The 17,076-nt window shown below is 35.9% G+C and overlaps 1 protein-coding gene across 1 annotated transcript; it reads left to right on the top strand.

Annotated features, from left to right (window-relative positions):
• On the top strand, positions 1-16,856 carry LOC143245526 (uncharacterized). Its single transcript, XM_076491889.1, has 6 exons — positions 1-1,473; positions 6,846-6,876; positions 10,925-11,075; positions 13,876-14,003; positions 15,341-15,428; positions 16,579-16,856. Exons 2-6 carry the CDS (start codon positions 6,856-6,858, stop codon positions 16,854-16,856), a joined length of 666 nt encoding a protein of 221 aa, XP_076348004.1. The 5' UTR covers positions 1-1,473; positions 6,846-6,855.
• Positions 16,857-17,076: the final 220 nt, after the last annotated feature.

Here is a 17,076-nt window from a genome sequence, read left to right on the forward strand (position 1 = left end):
GTAACTCTATAATCTCTACCACAACGTTCTTATTTATCTATTAATTTACAATATTATCGGAATATTCGAAGAACCAAACCTTCCAATAAAATTAGCTTTACTTCAAAGAGTATAAAAAACTATTTTACAGGAATACTTGTTTAAAACGACAAACAACAGCAAAAAAAACAAAAAAACAACTGATTTGTATATTTCTGGGTATTTTATTTTATGTGGGTCAAGCTAAATGGATGACGCACAGTGTTATGGAGAACAAGAGCTGAATATAAACCAGAGGATGTCATTCCACTTGGCTAACAGTTTTTTTTTTGTCTGTTTAAATAGTGGATGCTTAATGTCTACAGGGACCAGGAACTGTTTACAGGACAGAACATTTAGCTGTTTGTTCAGAACCTGAATTACTGAACCGAACTTGGCAACATGTTGTGATTAGATGACGATGTATTTCAAACATACCTACCATTAGAAAGTCGGAGGGAGAGGGGGCTGAACATCCCAGGAAATTAATACACTTACCACGTATGCACACCTTCACGAGCATACACATCTACCGGAACTTAACGAAAGACACCCATGTATTGGTTTTAATTCACGGGCGTGTGTCTCTAATATATTAATGACCATATTTTCCATTATGATCCATCCGACGTCAAGTACAGGTGTACGTACCATGGTCGAGCTGCTTTACCCAGTAGTTTACTGCTAGAAGGATTAGTAAAGCTAACGAAGGAAGCCCGACTTTCCGTTCTTTTGTATCGGTCACGCTCTGTTGGATTTTAGCAATCATACGAAACGTCACGTGGCTTATCGTCTCTACCAGGTGATCTCTGTGGACAGCGAAGTCGGATAAGTGATTGTTGGAGGAGTTGGGTAGACAGCTCGTGAGACTTAGAAGGCTGCGTTCACTTACATTATAATAGGAGATTCCTCAAGACGAACCCACGTGAGAGCAGTATATTGTGTCCACACTCCCACCTGGTGGAAGGTTTAAGCATTAGAAAATATGAACACGAGTTAGGGCTTGTGCAAGACAAAAACTTGGTTTTGAACTCTTTTACAAAAGTTTTCGGAAGGGAACGTATTTCGATGGCTTACAATTTTCGCAATAACTTTTGTTTCTACGTTAAAAGAACTTTATAACCAAAGAACTACTGACGTCTCGATTAAAATTTATTCTTTTTTTAATTCTGGGATAATTATGATAATTGTGGAAAATTGATATACTCGTCAACAAAGGAAGATGAATCACAGAACAGCTCCAGAATTGGACTTCGTGACCTTCATGTCTGTTACTTTCTATCTATTTTCCTATCGAGTGATTAATATGACATAAGTGCTATACGCCTCTCAAACCTGCCAATTCAAAATGGCCGTTAAGTGACTTCTGTTTTGAATTGTTTTTCCAAAATCGAAAATAACACAGCAGTTACGTCACTAGAACCAACTGTTCCCTTCGGAATTTATAAAAGAAAGGTATGTAATTTAAAAACTACAATAATATATCAAACTAGACATATATTTAATTTATAAACTACAAATATGTATCAAACTAGACTTATATGCAATTTATAAACTATAAACACGTAACAAAATATACATATATTTAATTAATAAACTACAAACATATATCAAACTAGACATGTTTTATTTATGTTTCTAATAAACTGCGAATAAAAATTTCGTTGGTAACGCAGCAGTAGAAAAAGTAGCAACTAAACTGTACGTGTAAACATTTCAGAACAGTGGTCAGTTCTTCCCAACAAACAGTGGGCAGTTCTTCCTAACAACCAGTGGTCAGTTCTTCCTAACAAACAGTGGTCATTTCTTTCTAACAGAGAGTGGTCAGTTCTTCCTAACAAACAGTGGTCATTTCTTTCAAACAAACAGTGGTCAGCTCTTCCTGACCGGTAGTTATCGGTTCTTCATAACAAAAAGTTGTCAGTTCTTCCTGACTGGTAGTTATCATATCTTCCAAACAAACAGTGGTCAGTTCTTTTTCACTGGTAGTTATCATATCTTCCTGGCAAACAGTGGTCAACTTATTTTTAACCGGTCAGTGCATTTCGTTATTTGCAAAATCTGTGAGATAATGTAGACAGTCTGAATGTCCGCCGATTATTGTAAATCAGCTGGAAAACAGCTTGTAGGCGTTAACTCTGTCCAAGAGTTTTTCTATTAAAATATATAAAAGGGTTTCGGTTCCTAATATATATATTCTCACCAAGAGGTCTCCTATTAAAATATATATAAAAAGGGATACGTTTCCTAACACACACTCTGTTCAAGAGGTTTCCTATTAAAATATATGTACAAAAGGAGTTTCGTTTCCTAACATATAACTATTCCCACAAAGTCATTTCCTAACATATACATTCTTTCCAAGAGGTTTTCTATTAAATATATATATAAATGGTTTTGTTTCCTAATATATACACTTTTCCCACGAAGTCGTTTCGTTTGTTTGTTTTTGAGATTCGCGCAAAGCTACACGAGAGCTATCTGCGCTAGCAGTCCTTAATTTAGCAGTGTGAGACTAGAGGGAAGGCAGTTAGTCATCACCACTCATCGCCAACTCTTGGGCTACTCTCTTACCAAGCAATAGTGGGATTCACCGAAACATTATACGCCCCACGGCTGAAAGAGCGAGCACGTTTGATGAGAGAAGGATTCGAACCCGCGATCCTCGGATTACTAATTGAACGCCTTAATCCACCTGGCCATAAGTCGTTTCGTAACATATACATTCTATCCAAGAGGTTTCACATTAAAATATATATAAAAATGTTTTGTTTCCTAACATATACATTATGTTTAAGAAGTTTCCTATTAAAACATACATAAAAAGGGTTTTGTTTCTTCACATATATACTTTTCCTGCGAAGTCGTTTCGTTTGTTTGTTTGTTTGTTTTTGAATTTCGTGCAAAGCTACACGAGGGCTATCTGCGCTAGCAGTCCTAATTTTGCAGTGTAAGACTAGAGGGAAGAAAGCTAGTCATCACCACCAACCGCCAACTCTTGGGCTAATCTCTTACCAAACAATGGTGGGATTAACCGTTCATTATACGCCCCCATGGCTGAAAGACCGAAAGTGCGAGCATGTTTGGTGCGACGAGGATTCAAACCCGCGACCTTCGGATTACGAGTCGAACGACTTAACCCACATATACATTCTGTCCAAGAGGTTTTCTATTAAAATATATAAAAGAGTTTCGTTTCACAACATATACAGTTTTCCCACGAAGCCGTTTCCTAACATATACATTCTGTCCAAGAAGTTTCCTATTAAAATATATGTAAAAAGGGTTTTGCTTCCTTATATATACACTTTTGTCACGATGTTGTTTCCTAACATATACATTCTGATCAAGAGGATTTCTATTAATATATATTTAAAAAATGTTTCGTTTTCTAGCATATACTACTCGCAACAGTAGAACATGTTCAACTATCCTGTTTACTGAACATATAATCGGGTGTGGCTTAGTTGCTTCTTTGTTTGGACTGTGAATTGAGGGTTCCCTATTCACGCCCAGCTAACAGCAACAACATAAAATTTTCCGCATTTTAAGACCATGGATGCACTGTAAGTGTGACCGTTAATACCGTTGTTTAGTTTGATAACAGTAGTTCAAAAGTTGACGGCGGTTGCTGGTTGAATGGCTTCCTTCACTCTAGTCTGTCAGACCTATATTACGGACGACTATGCACAGACAGTTTTATAGTTTTGACTGTAGTTGTAAAACAAAAAACTGATGCACGTTCGATAACCTCCTTATTGAACATGTGTGTCGGGTGTGGCTTAGTCGTTAGTGTGCTCAGACTATAGACTGATGACTTATGGTTCGCATACCACGAACTTATTGACACATATCAAGTCCATATTACTAAAATACGAAGAAATGGCTAAACTCCCTTCAAGGAAGACATAATTAATTGGCTAACATTACGTAAGGATAACGACCTTTATGGAGTCTAAAGAAAACGATTTTAAATTTTCTCAAAGACTACCAGACTGTTATATTTGTCTTGCCATTAAATCTATTCCTTACAAGTAATTCAGTTTACTTATATGTTAAAACGTAGAGCTACACAAGGGGCTATCAGGGTTGCGTCCACCGCAGTGATGAAACCCCAAATGTTAACGTTATAAATTCTGCTTTATTAGTAAAAGTGTAAATATCCATACCAACCGTGCGACAAGTTGTTCACTTTGGTTTTTAATTCAAAATACGTAATTTAATATACAAAACTGAAAGTCAATTATGCTGACAGGCGTGGATGATTTTGCTTCTGTACGACAGCTGAAATGTTCGCTAAAGAAACTTTGATATAGACCACACGATTTTGAATTTCACTTGTAAAGAAACAGTTCAAATATATACGTAACAGATGAGCTATTAGATTGTCTGATTTAATAATATTTAATTGGCCTGGCATGGCCGAGCGCGTAAGGCGTGCGACTCGTAATCTGCGGGTTCGCGCCTGCGTCGCGCTAAACATGCTCGCCCTCCCAGCCGTGGGGGTGTATAATGTGACGGTCAATCCCACTATTCGTTGGTAAAAGAGTAGCCCAAGAGTTGGCGGTGGGTGGTGATGACTAGCTGCCTTCCCTCTAGTCTTACACTGCTAAATTAGGGACGGCTAGCACAGATAGCCCTCGAGTAGCTTTGTGCGAAATTCCAAAAAACAAACAATAATATTTAATAATAAATTTTTCAAACTTTTACTTGAGAGCGCCCTCTCTCAAAACCATATCGAAACTTTTTATTTGTTTGTTTGTGCCAAAGCAAATGCCATATTGAAAACCAAATTTTAGTATTATGTGTTCTAAAGGGCACCGTTAAGCCACGGGCAAGAGGGGCTAGTCTGCCAAGTTTTTTTTTTTCCAAATTAAAAAAGTGGTAAAACGAAACAAATTTTGTTCTAATAATTGGAGTCATCTCCTGCGGATCTCCTACAAGATTATGGAACTCACAGCTTCCAAATTTTTTCAAGTGAAGAATATCTGTCTCTACTTCTTATTTGATCGAAAACCGGTGTTTGATCCCTACTTTTTTGTAGGGTCTTCTCGACCCTCAAAGCACGGTATGCATTTTTCTGTAACAGTTCGCGAACACTCCATCCTCTGATTAACACCCTGGCATGCTAAACTCCAGTCTACCCGTCCAATCAATTAGAGAAAGCATTACTTATAAAAACGTAAGTAGTTATCCTACAACTCCTAATTCTGAACTATTATGTAGCCTAAAATAAGATTGGTTTTGGTTTTGTTCTTGTTAAGCGGAAAGCTACAAAGTGGGCTGTCTCTACTCTGCCCAATAGCGTCGTTAACTTATAGAGTTACTGCTGAGCTATTGATAGTCCATAAAATATAATTTACTTTTTCAATTTAACAATTTAAACGTTTTTGATACTCAGGAAGTAATATTTAGAGTTTTGATTCAATTTCAACATGTTGTCTTTAGTAATATATTTGTAAAATTCATCCTTACATGTATGTACACATATATAGACATAATACATCAAGAACATCACTAAATTTATATGTGATTTATATTAATTTAATTTGCGTTCGAATAATATTTTTCACGACCAATATGTGGAAACGTGAATTAATATGGGGTAGTGTCTTTCATGTGATATGTCTCCTACACTTCCTTAATTGTCTTAAAAATTTCGTGGTGTCTCCGTTCTTAATATGAGGTTGAACACAAATTTTTAATTCATTATTTTCAAGATGACATTTTGTACACAGTATGATAAACTAAGTTAAACCTTCTTATCATAATAAAAGTCGTGTTTCATATTATTATTATTAATGGAAAGTGATAATTTCTTTCTTTCATTCATTAAATCATGGCTTAGTTTTTATTCTGTCATTACCTGCTTGTATAGTAAGTGATCTCACGACACAATCGAAGCACATATTTTTTTACCTTGTTTAGAAGAACCTGCCTACACACACACACACATGAAAAGCGAAATGTGTGAAAATGGAAAAAAAAAAAGCCCTTGGCTAAACCCAGTCGTAAAATTATCGGATAAACATATGTAATCAGGCACTGGTGAAACGTTTTTCGATAAAAATTATTGATTTACACAAGTAAAAGAAACATGCCTATACGCCTTTTTATATACATATATATTAATGGTCCGACGATATAAGAAACTACTCTTTTTTTGAGAAAATTAAATATCTATTAAAGAACATAATAATAATACTAATCTGTTATAACAAGAAACAACTTCTGCATCACACACAAACACACAAAATTAAATAACTATTTAAAAACTTTCATGGAGTGGCGTAAAATATCTGGATCTGAATTAGTGCATTTAATAGATGACGTATTACCGACATGGAAAAGAATACACATTATTAGTAATTCGATAAATAATTTACTGTTTTACTCAGTGTATATGACTCATGTATTAACACTATTTTGTTTCAAAACATGAAACATTGAATGTGTTAAACGCCTTTAAAATTTAAGTAATAATTTAGTTTCTACAATATTAAAGTAAATATTTATTATTCAAAGGATTGACGAGTAAAATCATCGCAATAAGTAGATAGTTAAATATTAAAATTATTCAAATCAGAACTAAACATACTTTTTACAAAGTTATTGTGTTTATCAAAACATAATATAAAAAAAATAATGATATAAACCTAGTGTCTATTAAAAGTAAAACTATGGTATACGTCGTATGGTGTAACGTCCATTCATCTAGATTTAAAGAAAATAACGGAGGTTACGAATGTGATAATGAATTAATTTTCTGTTCAAACAGAAAAAAAAAAGATCTTATAGTTTTTGTTATCGTATTTGGTATTTATTAGGATCTCACTGATGGACTTCCCAGGTGTGCAGGTAAGTTAATTATTATTATTTTATTTCCATATGATTAGTCCATTAAGAATTTCATATCATGAGAATTTAATATGTAAAACAGCCGTGTCATTGCTTATATTAGGCCTTTCAGACAGCCAAAAATTATATTATTTAGAGTAAAGAAAATTCATGTTACAGTGTTTAACGCTAAAAACTAACGAAACAATTTACCCAGTAGGCCTAACAGTCGAAATAAAAATAACGTTAAACCTTTTTTTTTCGGTGTAAATTGTAAGCCTAACATTGGGAATAAAACTCTTTCGAAGTTGTCTCTCTTTCGACATAAGCTAAAAACAGTTTTGTTAGAAAACATACGACCGCATATTAACATTTTAAATAAAAACTGACTTCAAGATTATTATTTTTAAAATAATATTACACACTTTAGTTCAAGGTTCTTTTGTAGCTATTGAATTAGGGATGTCTCTCCCTGGTATACTGTTTATAATGTACTTTTAAGCAAAAGCAAAGTTTGTAATACGTTTTATTTCACTAAAAAGTTAAACGTAATTTCAGATATTTCGATGTTAGAGAAAAATTCTAAGTTTACATATGATACCACCAGAGTATTCTTGAGTAACATTGCCAGTGGATTTTGTTTTGAATTTCGCGCAAAGCTACGCAAGGGTTATCTGCGCTAGCCGTCCCTAATTTAGTAGTGTAAGATTAGAGGGAAGCTAACTAGTCATAACCACCCACCGCTTACTTTTGGGCTACTCTTGTACCAATGAAGAGTGGAATTGACCGTAACATAATAATGTCCCCACGGCTGAAAGGGCGAGCATGTTTGGTGTGACAGGGATTCGAACCCGCGACCCTCAGATTACGAGTCGAATGCCTTAACCACCTAGCCATGCCAGGCCCCGAGCTAAGAAGGACAAAATAAATCCAAGGTGGAGAATATTATTTTTGTTATCACAGCGATTCGAGTAAATACTTCGATACTATTTTGAGAAAAGAACTTTTAATTAGAGCAACTGACAGACATTGGCGAATTATAGCAGTCAGTAAACTTCAAGGCCAGGTCAATGGTTTGAAAAATGTTTGTCGACGATATTTTCCGAACTTGTCAGCGAGGTTTCAGTTGACGTATCATTGTGATTCACGAATAGATTTTTACATGAAAAACGTAAGCGGACTTTTTAAGTTATCCAATGCTGGGATAATATAACAAAATTCAAACTTTCTAAAAAGTCTTCTATTCAAAACAAATAACAGTTGCAGATAAGAATATCAAAATAGTGCTTCTCCAATGGGCGAACTTCTACCTTCGTGCATAACAGTAACTTGATTCCAATTTAGTTTAAATAGTATTTTTCACCGCTTTTATTCGGCTGTGAAAACAAAGAAAGAAGAGAGACCTCAAATGAAGGTCGCAAGTTCGCATATATCTTAAATGTTGATCAACCATTCGTGTTGTCAATAGAGAACTTCTCATGTCAACATTATAAGAGCCGCTGATAGTTGACGCTAAGAGGGTCACTTAAGGTTAACAATTCAAGAAGCACCTCAGGTTAACAATGCACGGATCTTCTAAGGTCAACATCATAATTGGGAAAATATGTAAAAACAATGTCAGCATGATGATCTAAACATTATTAGAGCAGCTTAAGGTCAGAATTACCGCGGTAACCTAAGGTGATTTTGGTTAAAAAAAACATGTCTTCAGCTTCTAGCGTGTTGATAAGACTGAAATATCGATCTCAGACCCGAAGTCGTAGACAAGTTTTAGGCCAAAAAAAAAAAAAAAAGACAGAGAGAGAGAGATGGAAGGAAAGAAAGCAGTGGAATTTTTTTTTCTCTAAAGCATCCGTGTTTATATTACATGCATATTTATTTTATATTGTATTTTTATGTATTCTTGTAATGGGACCTCCCCATCGACAGTGTTAAAAATATATAGAGAGTTCATTTTTCAAGAGGTTTTGTTTGTTTGTTTTAAGTTTCGCGCGAAGCTACTCGAGGGCTATCTGCCTTAGCTCTCCTTAATTTAGCAGTGTAAGACTAGAGGGAAGGGAGCTAGTCATCACCACCCACCGCCAACTCTTGGGCTACTCTTTTACCAATGAACAGCGGGATTGATCGTCACATTGTAATTCTCCCATGGCTGAAAGAGCGAGCATGCTTGGTATGACGGGGATTCGTAATTTGAGGGTCGAACACCTAAACACCTGGCCATGCCGGATCTCAAGAAAAGGTTTTTGTTAAACACAAATCTACACAATGGGTTATCGGTGCTCTACCCGCTATGGGTGTCGAAACCTAATACTTAACCTCACAAGCCTGAAGACTTACTACTGAGCCACTGAGGAAAACTCCAGAAAGATACTCAAGCTGTTAAATACAAGTCCATGGAGTGCTGGAAGTAGCAACGTTTGTTTGTTCTTTCTGGGGGGAGGGAGTATTTCTAGATTAAAGAAGAGAGATGATGGAATTTTATTGCTTGGTAGTTGGCAGCAGTTATTTCATTTTATCTCAGGTAATACGTACAAGAAAGTATTTTCATGTTATCAAGCGCCCAAATGAATGTTTTGCAGATGATCGAGCACATTATACGAAAATCCACAAGTCACGTGATATCTACAGCTGATATAGAGTCGCAGTAAAAAGTTTTTGCCAGAGTTAATTTTTTCGTTCGTAGGTAGTGTTATACCATCGAAAATATGCCGCTTTTGGGAAGGGTATGTAACAGCCCTTTCTGATACAAAATATTCATATATTTAGATCAGAAAGAGGTATCCAGATTAGGGTTATAAAACTTCCAAGGTAGGAATATCTCTTCTACTTATTGGCATTGGAAAACAAAGGAATATAGTTCAACTATGATATAATACGATGACCATCCAAATAGAGACCTACAGTTAGGTGTATCCCACCTGTGGTGAGCCAAGTGAACCGTTTTGTAAATAGTGATAGTCCAGGAGCACAAAGGTCAGAAGTAAAGACCATCCATGTGGGCCAGGAAAAAGTATCCGGCATAATAAAGAAGAATCATCACCTGCAAAAGGGACACCAACGACATGTATAGAGGTTGTTCTAATGATATATCTGTTCAATTGTTGCATACCTCAAACAACTGGAAAATGAAACAGGTATTTAGTGTTTCATTCAAAGATAAACCAGTCAGACTACCAGACACATCAGCCTATGAATTTCTTTGCAAGAGGATTGTTGAAATGTGCACTGTAAAACTATCCTCCTTGTCCATTAGATGGCGTATGGAAAGCCTAAGGGAGCAGGAGTGTGCTTTGGACATGGAAGTCTTATGACAAAGCCTTTCACAATGGAAACTAGAGTTCAGGTATATTGTCAGGAGGTCCAAATGTGACTACATGAAATGTAATTACGTCGTGAGGCTCCAAAATAATTTGTCTATAACATACTCAACCGCTGTTTGTTTAGTTAGTTATCACCATTAGATTCCATCAAGGAACATAGGGCCGCAATCGCTTGTGGATTCTTCAACAGGTTTTTAAGTGAGTAGGTTGTTAGCCCACTGCACCGAGCCGTCCCTAATTTAGTAGTGTAAGACTAGAGGGAAGGCAGTTAGTCATCACCACCCACCGCCAACTCTTGGGCTACTCTTGTACCCAAGAATAGTGGGATTGACCGTCACATTATAACGCCCCCACGGCTGGGAGGGATTACGAGTCGCACGCCTTACGCGCTTGGCCATGCCAGACCTAACTCAACCGCTGTAGAAGAACCAAACTTAAAAGATTCTCATTCTAGATATGCTCCAAAACTATGTTGTTATGGTTTCGCCTCTCAGAGTTTACTTCCATACTACTACCAAAGTACAGAAATATTTCACTATCGCAGGGCGTCAGTTAAATGAAGATAGACTTTTACAAATAAATCATATTCGTAGTGAATTAGATAACAATAAATCTGAACTTCTTTTCTGAAAACAAAACAAAACGCGGAACAAATGATTTTCTTTTAAACCTTAACTCTGGCTAGTTCCTCTTAGTTCTGTGTTATCCAGCTTTTATACATACAAATATATATATTTCTTTTACAACAGTCAACTGCCCTTTTGGACCACAGCTTTCAGAAGGAAAGAAGTGAACTATCACAGAAAGGTTCTCTAGGCAAGCGTCGCCGTCCATCAAGAGCGAACATACGGGCCTTTGTCTCTTCCGTATTTAACGACCACGAAGAAGAAGTCCCTACCGGTACAGTCTACGGTCTCTTCCAACTGCAAAGCCTTTCATCAGGGCTACCTATTCCTCCTGTCTGCAAGCCGCTAGGCAAGATTGCTACCTCACTATATTGGTCAAAGATCAAAGTCCTCTCCCCATACGGTTCCTTCTTCCCCCTCACTCCCAGGTCACCATTTAATAGTTTGACCTCATCGTAACTTTCTTTCAAGCTATCTGCCATTTCTTTTCTTGGGTCAATACTGCCACAGTATCAGTGGAAAAGTTGGAATATATGTCTTATTTTTTTAGGACTTGTTATTATGACGTTGTTTAAAATATATGATATTCTTTTACAGGGACATTATAAGATAATCCGATTAACTCAATTAAGAACGCTAATTAGTACTTTAATTCAGGATTGTATTTTTATTTCCTTTTTGAGTCTCTCTTGAAAATATTATTGCATTAAATAGATCATTTATGGTGAGGAATCTTCTTACGTTTTTCTTTGTCTGAACTACGCTTTCTGCGCAGGTTTTATGCCAGTCTTTGTTTTAACTTCTTGCGGGTGACTTTTTCTATTGGAGTTTCTTTTCACTCTACAACCGAAGTCAAAAATTCCTTTCTTTCTTTTTTTCTTCTGATCACGTGCTAAATGTGATTGTATTAACGATTAATAAAAGATCTTCTATTCCTTCTTTCAAAATCTGAGTGTTAAATGTTTCTACATTAATGTCTTGTGGGAACTCTGTATTCGTCTTTCTTAACCTGAAGATGATCTAGGAAGGTCGAAACGTTGTTTTTGCTTATCAATAGAAGTGTTAATACCCACAGCAGCCGTTCTGAGATACAAAACTCTGTATTCTTTCTTCCTTCAGGTCGAGTGGTAAATGTCTTCATATTAATGTTACCTAAATAATTTTTATTCTACTTCCATCCAATTCTTTCTGTCACTTTGCACTTCACTAAAAAGAAATTCAAAGGAAAATAAAAAGAAGAGAGGGGAAAAATCCTTTTCCATATCACTGACTATTAGCCACACTTAGGTATATAGGACTCAAATCAATGATCTCCTGGTGGAAGACCTATTTTCATGATAAGTCAGAAAAGTGTTCCAGTTTCGCTAATGTTATTTTCTCCATTAATGAACAGAAGAGTTTTTCTATTGTCTATGGAAAAACATGTTTCACCCATAAATTAGTCCGATAAGTGATAGAGGCATGAGCAGCTAAACTGGTCAAATACTATTTTTGTACCAGACCAATTCGTTCACTATAGTTTATATTTCCGTATCTGTTTTAATATTTTGTTTTGTTTATTTGCTTGTAGCTAAGCACAAAGGTACAAAAGGTGCTATGTGTGCTCTGCCCACCACTAGTAGCTTCAATCACGTTTAACCAACCATTTGAGTCTGTAAAAATGATTTTCGAAATAATGACTATAAACAACGTTAAAGCGCAGAACAATTCTTCCAAATACCACCACCGCCACCACGTTATAATATTGAAAGTATGTCTTCAGTGCTTTTCCACTTTATATTTTGGAAAATCTCCAATAATTTTAGAAAGTTAGTGTAAAAAATATATTACAAATTCACAGACACAGCTCTAAAATATTTTATTTAAATGTTAAAACCTCCATAGCTTTCAGCTTTCAAGCTACGGCCTATCATGTGGATAGGTGGCTTAATTCTATTTCAGTGATGTAGTCCAAATAAATTAGTAAGATCGTGGGGTTTAGGTTTGTTTACAAATATATCAAGTGTCCCTAATCATCCCATCCTATGTAAGTACACAAATTATCAAATACTTTAACCTATTCAAGTATATGTGCAGTTTTCACATAACGCGTTGGTGAAGAAAATCTTTAAATATCTTTCGCTCTAGTTACCTGTTGTTGTGTGTCATTTATCTAAGATATCACATTTGTGGGGAAGGTTTCTTCAAAGCTAACCATCCTATGTGTGTGGAGATAAGCAGTAACTTTTCTCTTTAGCTGGTCATTTGGTATCTTGAGGCCTTTATGTTGAATATGAATGACCATCAGTATCCTAAAAAATAACAAGGTATTATACTATAAAATATATATAAAGTGTTACCATTTTTTTCAAACAGAATAAAGACTTTTCAAGATTTACCTCCAGTAAAGGCCTCTGTCCGTTGTGTCAACATACTGTGGTTTTGTGACAGTGAATGAGAGATTGTGTTTATTGTATTTTTACATTGTGCCCTGTCTCTTTCTTACTTAAATTAGGCCAAGTTCAAATAATTCATAGTTATTTACCTGTTAGTGCCTCCTGTTAGTCTTGTAACTCTTTGGGTAAATAAGTTTTACTTGAGAATACAGACTTTACATTCTACCAGAATTTTGTTTTAAAGAAGGTAAATGGGTGTAAACTTATAATGTAGATATCAGATATGATATTAAGCCAACTGTATCATCTATGAAATTAACATCGCCCTTTACTGTGAGCTTAGACACTGCTGTAAACTAAGTTCATTTAAAATTAATAGTAAAGTTGAATAAAGAAGATTTTTGTCTTTAATTATTCTCGTTTTAATGTACCTAGAAATATAATATTGACACTTTAGGACTCAAACTGAAACTAAAACCTAACGTAAACGCTCGTGTATTTGATTTACATGATACTTGTCTGAAAGGTACGTTTTATTATAAGACAGCTTACAGCTGTTTTTGAATTTTAACTAAATTTCTTAATGGTATTTTAAATGTTATACGAAAGTATTTTTGACTACGGTGTAAATGTTTGTTTATTTTCTTCATGGTCATATTGTCTATGTTTGTGTTCTTTTTTCTTTTTCTTCCTTGATAGAGTGGTCGACCTCTAATCGTCAGGACACGTGCAAGCCCAGAGAAGGTCAAAACGAGCGATCTTTGGAAAGAAAACCAGTACTACCTAAACACGCGGTTGTGGTACTTCCCGTGGGCCTAATGACATCCGTTAGTATTAGAAATATTATGTATATATATGTGTGTGTATACTTGTATAATAAAAAAACGTTCATCATTCATCTTATACAGTGTTTATTTGTTTAGAATTAAGCATAAAACTGCACAATGGGCTATCTGTGGTCTGCCTACCGCGGATATCGAAACCAGGATTCTAATTGTGTGAGTCCGCAGACATGCTGCTGTGCTACTTGGGGGCGTTATGCAGTGGTAGATCTCATTTTTATACAATTTTATCTTTCCATAAAACTAAAAACTTAAATGATTCGATTTTCTTCAGAACACAATAATTTTTTATCGTTTCGGCCTGAGTATCGGAAGGTATTAAATACGATTTGCATTTTTAACTGTGGGTGCACTAAAAGAGTGACAGTCAGTCCCGTTGATCGGTTAAAAGTTGGTCAAAATCCTTATGGTGGGGGAGGGGTGGGTGCTACAGACTAGCTGCTTTCCCTCTGATTAGTAGTTAAAAATTGTGAACGGCTGTATCTGACCCCTAGGAGTCTCTCATGTTTCCAGGTGTCACATGTTTACTTTAAAAATACCTGTACATTCTCAAAGAGAAAGATAAAAACATTAATTATTTCTGTTCATTACCACTCATTATATAAACAAATAAAGATGTAAAATGGATTTGGTTGCAGAATATAAAGACGTTATTAAAGAAAACAGTAGCAAGCTATGTGAGGCGGTCATTAAGTGACACGGTCATTTCGGTTCATTTACATCATATGTTACCCCACATCACAATAGGCACAACTTTTCATTCCAAGTGTACATCTTTTCGTGGCGGGGAATAAGTGCCCCAACTTCCCACTTCACCTCTCTAAGAAACTGGAGTTTTCCTAATTTTACTTTCTCCTACAAACTTTACTACCCGTTGGCCCGGACATGGCCAGGTGGGTTAAGGCACTCGACTCGTAATCCGAGAGTCGCGGGTTCAAATCCTCGTCACACCAAACATGCTTCTCCTTTCAGCCGTAGGGGCATTATAATGTTACCATTAATCCCACTATTCGTTGGTAAAAAGAGTAGCCCAAGAATTGGCGATGGGTAGTGATGACTAGCTATATTTCCTCTAGTCTTACACTGCTAAATTAGTGACGGCTAGCACAGATAGCCCTCGAGTAGCTTTGCGCGAAATTCAAAACAAACCAAAACTTTGCTTCCCACGTCTATGTGTATAAATTAACTATTTTAACGTGCTCGTTACTTAATGCTATGATTCTTTAAAGAGTCTCTGTAATAATATAAAACCCTAAAGTTGTCTTGGTAGAGATAGAGACAAAAGTGTGTGTTTCAAAGGTTATTTTCATTTTACTTGTTAGCGACGTAAGACAGGAAAAGACGAACAGTCAAGTGGAGCAAAGAAAGAAATATTCGACTCGAGGACAAACAATTACTGTACATCAAGCAGTAAGTAAAAACTGTTCAAAACTTATCAGTGGTTAAAACAATTAGTTGAACTTGGGGATGGTTCACCAATTTTATTTTAGTCTCCTAGTAGGTGAACAAATCATTTTGATCAAAATTTATTTTGGTCTTTAGTAAGTGAACAAATCATTTTGATTAAAATTTATTTTGGTCTTACAGTAAGTGAGCAAATCATTGAGATAAAAATTTATTTTTTTAGTCTTCTAGTAGTTGGACACATCATTTTTAACAAAATGGACTCTGATTTTGAACAATTCTAATGTATAACTACACTGAACACATTACTTGTAAAAGCACGACCGCTAGGGTAACGTAATTGAAAGTAACTGCTGCCCACCCTTATCTGAAACCTAAAGAAATGAGAATACTAGTCGAGTAAAAAAAAAGAAAAAAGAAATATAATATTGGAGGTTTCAATTTTACTTGTATAAACTCAAGTAGAGGCCGCTAGGTGACATTCTGTTTGTTTCTTGAATTTCGCGCAAAGCTACTCGAGAGCTATCTGCGCTAGGCGTCTGTAATTTAATAGTGTAAGACTATTCTTTGGTAAAAGAGTAGCCCAAGAATTGGCGGTGGGTGGTGATTGACCGTCACTTTATAACGTCCCCATGGCTGAAAGAGTAAGCATGTTTGGTGCGACGGGGATTCGAACTTGTGACTCTCGGATTACGAGTCGAACGCCAGGCCAGGGGAGAGTCAAAGCACATGATGCCTCTCACAATTATTCGTTTGTAAACATTTTTTCCTAACCATCTGATTAGTTTGTTTGTCCTAAGAGCCTTCTCTCTTCTTTCCTAATGGGGAAATGATAACAAACCGTAAGACTGTGGGAAAACGACAGTTTGTTGTTATTGTACTGAAAATTAACGGAACTGATCTCATGGTAACACAAATTAAAAAGTCTTTTTAACGAAACATATTTTTCGTTAGAACCAAAGAGTGCAGGAAAGTAACGAAACCTGTTCTCTCACATCCAACGTGTGTTTTATCTTTTAATTTGAAATCTCACAATAAGCATTCGTTCTGAGCTTTGTTTAGCCTGAAGTGTTTTCATATATACACAAGTTATGTCTCTCCTGAGAGTTTTTAACACAATAATAATTAGAATATGTTTTTCTGGCTTCTCTTGTAGCATCTGTCTTGCAGGGTGGTCTGAGGTCAGTAATTTTACAAGGAGGTGGTGTCACCACCATAACCATATCTGGGGACTCGACAGCCGCACGTCACAAGATTCATCCGGAATCCTATCCAATCACTGCTGATGATTCTAAAAATGAACAAGTTTGCGTCCGGATCCATGGGAATCAGGAAGTGCCTGAATCAACCTCTTCAGTTAACATTCTGAGTGGTAAACGGTGTATTGGCTCAAAGGAAGATATTATTGAAGGCAAGTATCCAATGTTCTGTTGATTGTGAGGAACCTTTATTCAGGATTTCGTTTTTATGGTATTTGACCAACCATATGATGCTAGAGTTATGCCTTCAATGGTGTGATATGCTGGCTTTGCGGAAATGAGAGTTTTTTGTTTTGTTTTTTAATTTACTAATCTGACAGAAACCTAAGTAAATTGCTTTTTTATAATATTTTAACAGAAGTCGTTACGGGAAGAACTATTTTTGTGATATTTTA

The sequence above is a fragment of the Tachypleus tridentatus genome, chromosome 2 (assembly GCF_004210375.1).
Source record: "Tachypleus tridentatus isolate NWPU-2018 chromosome 2, ASM421037v1, whole genome shotgun sequence".
Classification (NCBI taxonomy): domain Eukaryota; kingdom Metazoa; phylum Arthropoda; class Merostomata; order Xiphosura; family Limulidae; genus Tachypleus; species Tachypleus tridentatus.